The following is a 12,965-nucleotide window of genomic DNA, read 5'->3' on the forward strand; positions in this document are numbered from 1 at the left end:
TTAGAAAATTCTCGTGTCAAATTCAACCCAAAACCAAAACCAAAACCACAGGAATCCATTTGCAAGTGCCTATTTGTATTTCCATTAGCTCACTGGTTCTTAATAATGTAAGATAAATACCTTCGATAGGAATTTCCAGCAATAAGCTGTTATCATATTATTACTTTAAGCACACAGTTGAAGATAATATTCTCGAAATTTATGTCCCCATGTTGATTGTTGAATATGATTCAATTTTTAGGTTCGTCTCTCTTTTACTGGTAAGAGAATTGATAGATGATCAATCCACTATTGTTTGATGTGTTTGACATATTTTTTCCCCCAATTCCTTTCTATCCAATCATGGCAAAAGGCTAATACCATTTGGACCAAAAAGTAGTTGACGATTTGAAATTATGGAATCAAAGTTTTGTGAGATTTTAAACATTGTAATTTTTTAAAGTTTTAGTCGATGGTCAATTTTAGTCCTGAAATTTAATGTAATTGATTTTAGTTCTTTAAATAAAATGGCCAAATTAAAAATTGACACAAAATCACTTTATATGGATTAAGAAACAAATTGCTTAAAATCTGCTATGGACTAAAATTAATCACTTTAAATTTATTTAGAACTAAAAGCAAAGTTAGAGATAAAAGTCGTTTATGGGCTAAATTTTAGAGATCAACAGCTTATTTTGATCCTTTTGTTTTCAGTTTTCACGTAGTAGGAAATGATTGTACACATCATTTAGATAATGTGATGGTCTTGATTCTCTTGGAGCATCCATCTCATGCCAACTCCATGACAGCGAATTTCCATTTTTGGGCATTTCATTTTGAAATGATGGTTGCAAGAGGTGGCCCACAGGTCATGAAATAGAATTTTCTTGGAAAAGTTTAGTTTTCACTTGCCTTCAAAAAAAAAAAAAAAAAAACCTTTAAGAGTGGTTAAATTCCATTAATATGCTTTATGATTCAGGCTAACGTCAACCATATTCAAGACTAAAGTCTCTAGAACAGTTAAAAATAACTAGCTAATTAAGGATTAAGTTGACTTTAAGAATCAAATTGGTCAGTTTTGAAAAATTTTAAACCTAATTGGCATTAGCTCAAACCTTAAGGTGTGATGGTGAAATTTATCTTTTAAGATAAATGTATTTTGTGGATTTTAATTAGTTTAATTAAAAAAATTGTTATTAAATAAGGAATAAGAATTACAAATCTTACTTACACTAAAAGTTAATTAGTATCTTAGCTTGATGATAAAAAAAATACTAATCATTATCAAACTATTACAATTGGTTCAAAATTTCAAATTCTCTCTCGTTATTTATATATATAAAGAAAAAATAGTTTCTCTATAACTTTCCCTTGGTTCTTTAATCATTGCTCTATAACTTTTTGTTCTATTAGTACAATTTTGGTATTGAAAATGCAACTAGTTCATCATATGTCCAAGGGAACAAGCTCTTTTTGGGTCTGGATTAGAGTACAGGACCACAGGTATAGTCATAACAATTGGATGGGTTCATCACTTCATCTATAATAATCCGCGTCGCGTTGGTCATTGGACCAAAGACTGAAAAAAGTTATCATTTCTCTTTTTCTTCTTGCTATTTTAACCATCCGTAAAAGAGAATTTCTCTTCTTTTAATCATAATTCAAACGTATTGGTCTAAATTTCCATAGAGAAATGCTGAACTGACACAAAATTCACTATAACTTTTAAGAATCCTTTTTAAGATTAAAAAATATATCTATAATAAAACTTCAGGAAAAAAAAAAAACTACATAATAAAAAACAAAGAATGATCAAGAACAAAGATTCCAAGTTTATAATTAATTCTACGTTAAGAAAGACTCGCTTTATAGTATTTTTTTTCCCTTATAAATTAGGTACATGGGTTCTTTTTGCACATGTCATCTTGTCAAGATTCTGGAGTAATATGAAGGGGCTAGGTTGCTTAAGCTTTTCAGTTATAGTGCATTATAACACTATTTAGCTATTCTTTGTATAAACTTTTTTCAAAAAAATGTTACGTCAACTACAATTTTATAACAAATTTTAAATGGTAAGTTTTTATTAGTTTTAATTTAAATTTACTATCGAAATTACTTTTTAACCCATTTTTAACCCATCATTAACAACCTGTTGCTTAAAATTTGTTGTGAAAATATTATGAACGTTTTTCACTTTTAACCTCACTTCTTATTTGTCCCAGAGATTAGATTCATGTTTTGAAATACGTAAATATTATGCAAAGAAGAAGTTTGCTGACTATAAAAGTTTAGTTGGGTTCATGGATCTTATAATGGGGTTTTTTTTTTTTTAATGAATAAGCTGAAACTTCATTAATAACTCAAAATGTCATGCTAATAATAATACACTAATTTGTAATAAATACTATAAGGAATTCAAAATTATAATGAAATTCATTAGATTAGAGGCATGAGAATAAATTAGAGTAAAACAATCGAGTTGAGGAGTGGAAATTTTGCTTTTTTTAAGAAGAAGGTTCAAGTCATCTATGATTGGCCAAGATCACAAATTGGTGCAATAGACTTACATTTAGCTTGTCCCTTGCAGCATACATAAATCCGGTTGAATTGTCATCAAGGTGACCCGATATAATTCGAGGTTACACTTATAATTTGAGGTTACAATTTTAAGTGGGAGAATTTTATATTTTTAAATATCAATTAAATAATAATTATTTAACTTTCAATAGTCAATTTTTTTATTTTAAATCTATTATTCTTGTTATTTAAGATGTAAAATTATTAATTAATTTTTGCAAACATCTCTTCTTCAATTAATAATATGACTAATTTACTTAATTTTCTTATAAACAGTGGGTTAATCCTACATTGAAAAATGAGTTTGAGTTAAAGAGGTTTAAACTCTATGCTGTATATCTAACAATTAGGGTCTTTTGAATATACAAACAGTGAGTTAATCCTACATTGAAAAATGAGTTTGAATTAAAAAGGTTTAAAACATATGTTGTGTATCCAACAATTAGGGCCTTTTGAATATATATCATTGTCATTTTCTTTAAAAAATTAATTTTTTTAGAGGTGGATGCTCAATCAACCTTAAATGCCCCTAATAAGATGAAAATGCTAAAGTGGGTGTGTTTGAATTAATTTCAAAGTGTAGACTAATGATAAATGCTTGTATTAGGGTCTTTGGGTTTAGCCCGAGATAGAGATGACAAGTAGTATTCAAGTCTCCAGAAGTCCATCTTTTGATCCAGGGGCTTCTTGGATTTATATAATCAGCCAAGATACATCTGAGCCCTACATTTGGAAGGTCATGATTGGATTTCTTTGATACTTGTCCCATCAAGGCCTTACTAGAAGGCTTCTACACTGAGGTATGAGCTAGTTTGACACTGTTCATAGGTTATTTCCTCATTAATGCAGCCACCTAAGTGGTTGCAGAGTACTGAATGCGGAGGTGATGCGTGTTTTATCCATCTTCTTTCCTTTCTTCCCTGCTTAATGACAAATCTTTCTCTTTGCCCTCGATCTACACCTAACAGCCTTTAGCCCTGGTTCTTGGTTTCCCGAGGGTATGTTGGCATCCTTGAAGTCCTCGTTCGTTGAAGCCTTTCTGCAATCACATAAGGTCGCTTATATATTTCTGAGGACATTCTGCTAATGCTTTATGAGATTCGTTCCCTCAGTGTTGCCCTTAGTCCCTTTGTTTGTATTCTTTGATCCCCCCCCCCCCCTCCCCACAATAATCAATCTTCAAATAATTTATTAAAATTTTGAAAGAATTTACTATGCAAAAGCAATTATAGTAAGTATTGTAAGTACAATTTTGTACGCAAGACATATATTTGGTATAGAATTTTTTTTTTTTTCCATACAATAAAAAATGTTTATAGTACATGTTTGAACACCATTATGATTATTTTTCATATTCTCTTTTTGTTGAATTATTTCATGACTTCTCATTTTTATTATTATTAATTATTGAATTCAATTGTGAGATTTTCATCATAATTTTCTATTATATTTTGTACGTTGCTATTAAAAATTTATCAAAAGATTCTATTTGAAATTCAATTAATTCTCTCTCTCTCTCTCTCTTGTACAAGTAAAGAAATATTAAAAAATAGATTTGTATGTGAATAGTAACTATATATTTTTACATGGTAGTTATAATAACAATCCAAATTCACACAAATTTACGTGAAATGATGTGAGTGATTTTGTAATTGAATGTACAAAATTTATCCCTTATGCTATTATACATTGATTGATATGAGTGCTTACAGGTTATGTTTGATTGAAAACTTTGCCAACCCATTCTTAGAGCTTGTTTGGTATCAATTTCAACTTTTAGCTTTTAATTTTTATGTATAGTTTTTTAAAACCTCACTTTTTTTCTTATTTTTTTCAAGATACAAGTATACTTAATGTTCCTTTGGAAATAACTTATTTAATTTTTTGCTGAAAGTGTGCTAAAAGATACTTATACTTTGAAATTTTTTTGAAAAAGTAAAAAATAGCAAAAAAAAAAGTGAGATTTTAAAAAATTTTATATAAAAAATAAAATCTAAAAGTTGAACTTATAAGTTGATTTTAAATGGACACTTAAAAGAATCTAGAACCCAATGTATTAATCCATGATTTTAGAATTAGGGTGAATTGGGTTAGATCGGATTTATTGAATCGGTGGCTTAAATTCTCAAGCAATAGTGAAACCAAAAAAAAAGAATAAATCATTAAAAAGTATCAGATTTTTTCTCCACAAAATTTTGGTTTCGTTACTTGATATTCAAGAAACGAAAAGGTCCTCATCTAACAATTAAATGATTTCACAAGTTACACCAACACCTAAATCCACACATCGTTTCTATTTGCATAGGTAAGTAGGACCATCCCAGTTTGTTGTAGACCAAAAACGACGTTATTCTTTGCTTATTATCACAAAAGGATCTCCTTTTGGTTAATTCACACCAGCCTGTGGAACTTAAAAAAAAATCCACTAAGAATATTAAGAAAAAAAGTACTAATTATTGAGGAAAAATGGCTTGCAAAAGTAACAGCATGATTCTGAAATTATGGCCTAAAAAGAAAAAAGCAAGCAAAGAAAAATCTCCATAATAATGGATTGGTAATAGGAGCACCTCTTGGACCTCTAGAGTCACTAGACTATCATAAGGAAAAAAAAATAGGAAGCGAACCAAGACATCAGATCAGAGAGTTGGCCTCTCAAAATCACATCAACAGAAACCATTTTTGGTTTTTGATTCTCTTTGCTAATTTAAAAAAAAAAAAAAAACAGATTCTCTTTCTTTCAATAGGCTTTCAGAGTTCACTTTTCTCCATGTTTAAGCTGGAATGAGTAAAAAATTGAGAGTGGCGCGTGTTGAAAAAGAAAAAAAAAGTTGGACTACAATAATTTATACCATTTTTGCTACCGTGAAAATAAACTAATGGTCTATTTGAGTCTACTTCTTTATGACACATAATTTGTCATATAATATATAATTAGTTATGATAAAAATTAAATAAATTATTAAAGTAATAATACAATCACAAATTATTTTATAATATTTTTAATTTACAATTTCATTTAAGCTCAGTAGTCCTAATTTTTTATAATAAAAAAAACTGAGAGGGTGTTTGAGAGTAAAATTTGAATTATGTTGTTTGAATATTTTTGATATATATATAAAAATAAAAAAATGTAAAAAAAAATATATCATATTATTTAAAATATGAGTTATTATATTAGAACTGACGTGATAAACAGAGCCTTAAGACTTTTGCATTTTCTAAATTATTATGATTCTAGCTTAATAAAAAAAAAAAAGCCTCAGTCAGTTCCAGATACAGAAAGACTCGGTACAGTCTCAGTAGTACACACTACACAACTCACGTCCCTCTCAATTTCTGCACACACACACACTAGCAGACCCCTCCCCACCCTGACAACTCGTATCACCCACCTGATTCGCCTCTCTCACTCTCTCTCTTTCTTTTCTTTCTTTCTTGGGTCTTTCCACAGTTTCTCTTTTTCAGTCACCAACCTTTGCTTTACAAAAAAAAAAATTACAAGAAACAGAAACCACATACAATACTTTATACGAAGATAGAGGGAGAGAGAAAGAGAGATAGTGTGTATGTTTTTGTGTGACTTTTGTGAGAGAGAGAGAGAGAGAGAGAGAGAGAGAGGTTGGTTCAAGTTCTAACATTTTCATGTCTTTGTTGAACATGTTATGTTGTTAATCAGCACCATAACCATTCTATAGTCATGACTCCCAATGCCTTTCTCGTCTTCCACCTTCTTCTTCTTCTTCTCCTCTCTTCAGCTCCACTTTGTATGTCCTATGAGCCTCGTAACCATGAGGGTAAGCAAACCCCATGAACCATATACAGTAAAGTTTTCATCTTTTTATGTTTTTGTTCAAAAATTTAGTCTGGGTTTTTTTTTTTGTTGTTGTTGTAGTGGAGGCATTGATAAACATTAAAGTAGGCCTGAGTGATCCACATGGAGTGTTGAACAACTGGGATGAAGACTCTGTGGATCCTTGTAGCTGGGCCATGATCACCTGCTCTCCTGAAAACCTTGTCATAGGCTTGTGAGTTGTTGTAGTCTTCTTTCTTTTTTTGGTTCTATTAACCTTAATGTCATACAAAAACTGACCAAACCATTTTCGTTTCTGGCTCTTATGCAGTGGAGCTCCAAGCCAATCTCTCTCTGGCACTTTATCTGGGGCCATTGGAAATCTCACTAATCTTAGACAAGCGTAAGAATTTCTGGGTCATAGTTTGTATTTGGTGTTAATTGCTTGGCCTTTTGAAAGTTGAAATTTTTGACTGTCTGTGTGAAGGTTATTGCAAAACAACAACATCTCTGGCAATATACCACCGGAGCTGGGCACACTTCCAAAACTTGAGACGTTGGATCTATCTAACAACCGATTATCCGGTGTGGTTCCAGGGTCTCTGGCCCAGTTGAATAGTCTCCAATACCTGTGAGTAATAGTATCTCACTGTGTTTGTTGTTTTTCTGCTCTCTAATTTAATTGGTTGAGACGAAAGTGGAGCAAAGGAATATAAAGCACAATCTGATTTTTTAACGTTTTCTTTTGTCCTCGTTGAAAACAAGTTTTTATGCTCACAACCAATTAGTCATACAGTTGTTATTCACTATTTTAAGGCGAAAATTGTAATTATAGATATATATACATATATATACTTAGTTTATTTATGTAATCAATTATATGATCTTAGTTAATACTGTTTATTTTTGTCATGCTACGAGACTAGGAGGCTGAACAACAATAGCTTGTCCGGGCCTTTTCCCGTGTTTTTGGCCAAAATTCCTCAGCTTGCTTTCTTGTAAGTTCGTTGTTTCTCACTTTATGTTTATCGATTTGTTTGTTTGTCATCATTTTGTTTGTTTGTCATCAGTATGTCTTGAAAACTTAAACAATGTGCAATCTTTAATGTCTTTCTTCAATTGATGAAAACTATTTTTGTACTCAGGGACCTGTCTTATAACAATCTCAGTGGACCAGTGCCTAAATCCCCAGCTAGGACCTTCAAGTATGGTTACTGTGCCACAGCCACTGTCTCTGTCTGACTCTATTATGTAGACAATATTTTCCCTGATTTTGATTTCTGTTTCACATTTGTCTTATCTAGTATTGTGGGAAACCCATTGATTTGTGGAACTAGTTCCAATGAAGGTTGCTTTGGATCAGTCACTCTTGTCCCTCCCTCCTCCTTCCTAGAATCATCACCTGGTAATGATCTAAAGTCTAAACCCTCCTCTGGTTTTAGACCATCTCTTTCTTTCTCTCTTACTTTTGTTTATTTTAAAAAAATATTTTTTATTGGTCTCTTATAGGAAAACACAAGTCCAAGAAACTAGCTATTGCACTAGGGGTCACCATCAGCTTTATCTTTCTCTTATGTCTAGCAATTGCCATTTGGTGCAGAAAGAGACAGAGAAACCAGACTATCCTACACATCAACGGTCAGTAGTATTCACTATTCAATTGAGAAACTCCTCTAGTAAACAACAATGACTGATTTGATTTTTTACCTCAAATTGGTCTTTAATATTTTTTGCAGACAACCAAGAAGAGGGACTTACAAGCTTAGGCAACCTAAGAAAGTTCATTTTCAAAGAGCTCCAATCAGCCACTGAAAATTTTAGCTCCAAGAACATCCTTGGTGCTGGAGGTTTTGGAAATGTATATAAGGGAAAGTTGGGAGATGGAGCTATGGTGGCAGTGAAGCGGTTAAAGGATGTGACTGGAGCCACAGGGGAATCGCAATTTCGAACAGAATTGGAGATGATCAGCTTGGCAGTTCACCGGAATTTGCTCCGGTTAATTGGATATTGTGCCTCCCCTAATGAGAGGCTTCTGGTTTATCCTTACATGGCTAATGGCAGTGTGGCCTCCAGACTTAGAGGTTGGTCCTATCTTACTTTGCTGCAACTGCTGTCACTAAAATTCATTGTCAGCATGTAACTGACCAATTTTTATTTAATTAAAAAAAAAAAACATTGGTGGCATGATTGATTTTTATTGTTCTCTTGTTAGAGTACTGCAATACCCACAATTTGATCTTGCTATGGACCACAATTGGTTCGTGTGCATATCTGCTTTAGTTCAAACGTCCAACATTGTTGTTGGGACCAACGTGTAGTTTATTATAATTTCTGGATATCTTTTCTTTTGCTTTAATCGGTAATTGTTTCCAATGGCCAATTTCCTTATAAAATGAAATTCCAAATATTGAGATATTTTTTTAACTTTAGTCTGATAGATCTGTAATTTTCCAAATTCCTTGAAGGATTGGTCAATATAATAAGTCAAATTCTTAACCAAATAAATATACCACCAGACTGACTGATGATACAGAGGACAAAAAGGTTAATAGCCAAATTTAAGCTTTAGTTGAAACTTCCTTTTACTTCAGGCAACCTTATGGATGCTTTTTTCTTCCCATTTACAAGCTGTATTACTCAAAAAATATGTACTTAATGAGTTTTGAGGAGGCTCTTTTTTATTTGATAACGATTTTAGATCTTTAAAATTAATATGAGACTATTTGATCAAAATCAAGAGGCAATCTTATTTGAAGGTCACTGTTAAGATGCCGAATCTGAATCTAGAATTGGTCCACCTATATGTTATAAATATATATTAACCACTCTGATCGTTATATAATTTTGATGAATAAATTGTTGACGAACATGGTGTGACAAGTTAATCTGGATGCATTCTGCTATTGGTAAAATCTTATGAGTCAAATAGAAGAAAAAGGGCAAAATGAATGGAAGTTGAAGAATGATTTCTTACTGACATAGAGCTACATCCCCCACAATGTGTTTTGCTGAGGCGTCAATGTTGATTTGATTACAACATTTTCTTTTTAAGTGCTAAGAACTGTTCTTAAACCTAAATCCACCATGTATTAGCAAACTGCTGATATCCTGTTTCGATTATGACAGGAAAACCAGTACTTGACTGGAACACAAGGAAGAGAATAGCAATTGGAGCTGCTAGGGGTCTTGTTTATCTACACGAGCAATGTGATCCAAAGATAATCCACCGAGATGTAAAGGCAGCTAATGTGCTCCTGGATGATTACTATGAAGCAGTTGTTGGTGATTTCGGCCTTGCAAAGCTCCTTGACCATGCAGACTCTCATGTTACCACTGCTGTTCGAGGCACTGTTGGCCATATTGCACCAGAGTACCTCTCGACTGGCCAGTCATCTGAGAAAACTGATGTGTTTGGATTTGGCATTCTCTTGTTAGAGCTCATAACTGGAATGAGAGCTTTTGAGTTTGGCAAAACTGTTAATCAGAAAGGAGCCATGCTTGAGTGGGTAAGTTTCCTCTGGAAGTACTGTAAACTTAAGTCTATAATTCTATGAGCAAATGAGAAGTATCTGGTAGGTTTGGCTTGGAAGTGAAGTTTAAGGTCACACCATAATTTTAATTACAATTTAGATAGAATTTGAATTTCTTTTTTGGAAGTGATGGCATGGTACATTCTCAGTTTCTTCAAGGTATTGATAAAAGTACAAGCAAAGGGTAATTTTACATAACAAATTAGTGAGTGCTTATGATTTGCATTGCATTCATGGCTACAGGGCAGCATATAAATTAGGTTAGATGGAATTTATGATAAATTATCACTTATACCGAAAGTTCAAAGTTTTTGGCATTGGTAAATTCAATCATTTAACCGTTATTCTAATACTTCCTCTCTTGTGTTGGTCCGACTCCTTAGTCCTTAATGAGTGGGGACTAATGCTTCCTCTATTATTCTAGTGCTTAATTCCTGTGTAATTCTTGTTCTGTTATGTTCTAATAGATTTATATATTCAGGTGTTAGAGAGTGGGTTTAGTAGCTGTACTTTTTGTCCCAAAAAATAAAGTAGTGTTAACCCAAAAGCCTAGTATTTTCATGTATAAAGCTAAAGAATAAAGTGGATAATGTTGGTGACAGGTGAAAAGAATACAACAGGAGAAGAAAGTGGAAGTGTTGGTGGACAGAGAGCTTGGAAGCAGCTACGACCAGATAGATGTGGGGGAGATGCTGCAAGTAGCTTTGCTATGCACTCAATACTTGCCAGCCCACCGCCCCAAGATGTCGGAAGTGGTCCGGATGCTCGAAGGTGACGGCCTGGCCGAGAAGTGGGCAGCATCACACAATAATACCAATCCCAGTATGAACCACTTTCACACTAACACTAATCCCACTGCATCAAAACATGATGACAATGGTCATGATCGTTCAAGCATGTTTGGAGCTGGTGAGGATGATGATGAACATTCCTTGGATTCCTTTGCCATGGAACTGTCTGGTCCAAGATAGAAAAAGAAAGTTCAAAAAGAAATAGAAAGAGGAAAAAAAAATGAATTCTTTGTCTTAATTTAATTTCTTACAAGTCAAGATATCTTTGCTCCCAACAAAATAGGTTTAGTTTTCTGTTTGATAAAACTTTTGTGTTGTTTATAATTGCTGGCCTCTCTAGGCTTTTGATGTGTAAATAGTGGGGTATTACACTTTTCTATTCCCCTTTTGCATTTTATTTTGTATGTATTTGGCGGTTCAATTAGAAATGTAGGAAAGTGTTAGGGGGGGCATGCTATTTTGCTATGTGTGAGATAGGACTATATAGTCTATAGGATACATCATAAGATGCTCTGCCCCCAAGTGTGAGACAGGGTGTTTTGGTAAGGTTGATTTTGACTGAAAAATGGTATGAAAAATTTGTGCTGTTTTTCATAGCTGTTTGTTTTTTTGATGAGGCAAGGGTGAAACTGTGAAAGGATCAGTGTCAAAAAAAAGCATGAGCTGTAAGGGTTTGTTTTCTTTTGATACTGCTTTTGCAGGGTCACGCGCCCTTTATTTTTGCTCAGTTTTTACTCTTTTTGGTCAATTAAATCCCTTTCACTCACTCCATCCCCACTACTTCTCACTTTTTATGTGAATAAGTTCCAAATTGCTGGACCTCTTTTGACCTTTCTCTCATATTCTCAACAACATTCTCCAACCCCAAACAAAAAATGTCAGCTAGGCGTGGCCGACTGGCCGTTATGTCTAGGGAAAAAAAAAACACAATAAAAAGTTTAACATTTGTTAAATCATATATTTGGTCTTTTGTGAAAACCAATATATTTGGTCATTTAATTTCAAAATCTACTCATTTCTTTCTTGAATATATATTTTTCTTTACACTTACACTTATTTTATTAATTACAATTATTTGTCAAACCTTTGCTTATCTCAATACTTCACCAATTATCCTAACAATTAAAAATATAGAAATTAATCTTCTTACACTTAGGTTTGTTTGGAATCCGTTTATTTTGCTGAAACTGAAAATTTTTTGCTAAAAATACTATAGATAAAGGTAAAAGTTAGCTCAAATAATACAATGAGATTTATAAATAGTATCAAAAAGTGCAGTAGGCTCATGAATAGTAGCAAAAATAAGCTAAATAATAAAATAAGTTGGCAAAAAATAAACTATCCAAACAGATACTTACCACTTCAATTTGTTCCTCACATAATGAATTATCAACTAATGTTAAGTCTAAAATCTAATACTAATAATGATAATGAATAACAACAGTGTACAACTCTAGGCATAATACATAAGTTCTATTAGCAATGAAGAGGTATAGAGTAGCTAACGAATGGCGAAAATGGGCAATTAACCATAATTCCTCAACTATATAGTTAGTAGGCACTATTGCGAAAGTATATATTTTACTAACATCTCGACTCTCAGAGAGTCGATTTTCAACCTATAAATCGAGTCTTAGCTACTCGATTTCCATGTTCTGATCAGATCTAATGTGGTGCTTTTCCAAGTGGTGGCCACATGGAAATCGAGTTTTAGAAACTCGATTTATATGTGAACAATTAAATATTTGATTTATGTTGTCACTTGCATTGACGTGGACTCCAGCTAGATATTGAGTCTTAGAGACTCGATTTTTAAGAGACTCGATCTAAGACTCGATTTGCAAGGTGTGGTCCAGTTAAATCCACGTGGTTTAGGACAGCTGCTCTTTAGTCTACATTACATATTTTTCTAGGATCTGCCGTTTCCCACACCAAGTGGTAGGCGACTATGTAGACTATGTTGTATCGACTCAGTTGTTCTTTTGTTTATTGCTGAATGTTGTTGTAATTGAACTAGTAGCTATCCATTGTACTCGTTACATTAATTGCGTTGTGCATCTTTTGCCTATAATGCCAGCAATGATAGTACTTTGGATGTGATTAAATCTGTATGGTCTGTAGCTAAGAAGGCCACTATAGTGCCCATGAACAGTGACTGTTTTAATCTAGTTTCTTGCATCTGATGTACTCTCCCTTTGACTGGTATCATAATATATATGCTTGTTAGCCTATGTGATGTGTTTCTGAATCTGGTTTACAGCTGCAGGGGAAAAAAATTTCTGGTTTATTAGTTGTTGC

The 12,965-nt window shown here is 32.9% G+C and overlaps 1 protein-coding gene across 1 annotated transcript; it reads left to right on the top strand.

The window, feature by feature from the left end:
• Positions 1–5,898: 5,898 nt before the first annotated feature.
• Positions 5,899–11,233, top strand: LOC142615846 (putative LRR receptor-like serine/threonine-protein kinase At4g30520). The gene is made up of 11 exons (XM_075788714.1): positions 5,899–6,350; positions 6,449–6,581; positions 6,678–6,749; positions 6,834–6,977; positions 7,273–7,344; positions 7,492–7,551; positions 7,651–7,751; positions 7,856–7,984; positions 8,083–8,427; positions 9,473–9,852; positions 10,479–11,233. The coding sequence occupies exons 1-11, from the start codon at positions 6,254–6,256 to the stop codon at positions 10,845–10,847; spliced, it is 1,902 nt and encodes a 633-aa protein (XP_075644829.1). The 5' UTR covers positions 5,899–6,253; the 3' UTR covers positions 10,848–11,233.
• The last annotated feature ends 1,732 nt before the right edge of the window (positions 11,234–12,965 follow it).

This window comes from Castanea sativa, chromosome 1 (genome assembly GCF_040712315.1).
Source record: "Castanea sativa cultivar Marrone di Chiusa Pesio chromosome 1, ASM4071231v1".
In the NCBI taxonomy this organism is placed as follows: domain Eukaryota; kingdom Viridiplantae; phylum Streptophyta; class Magnoliopsida; order Fagales; family Fagaceae; genus Castanea; species Castanea sativa.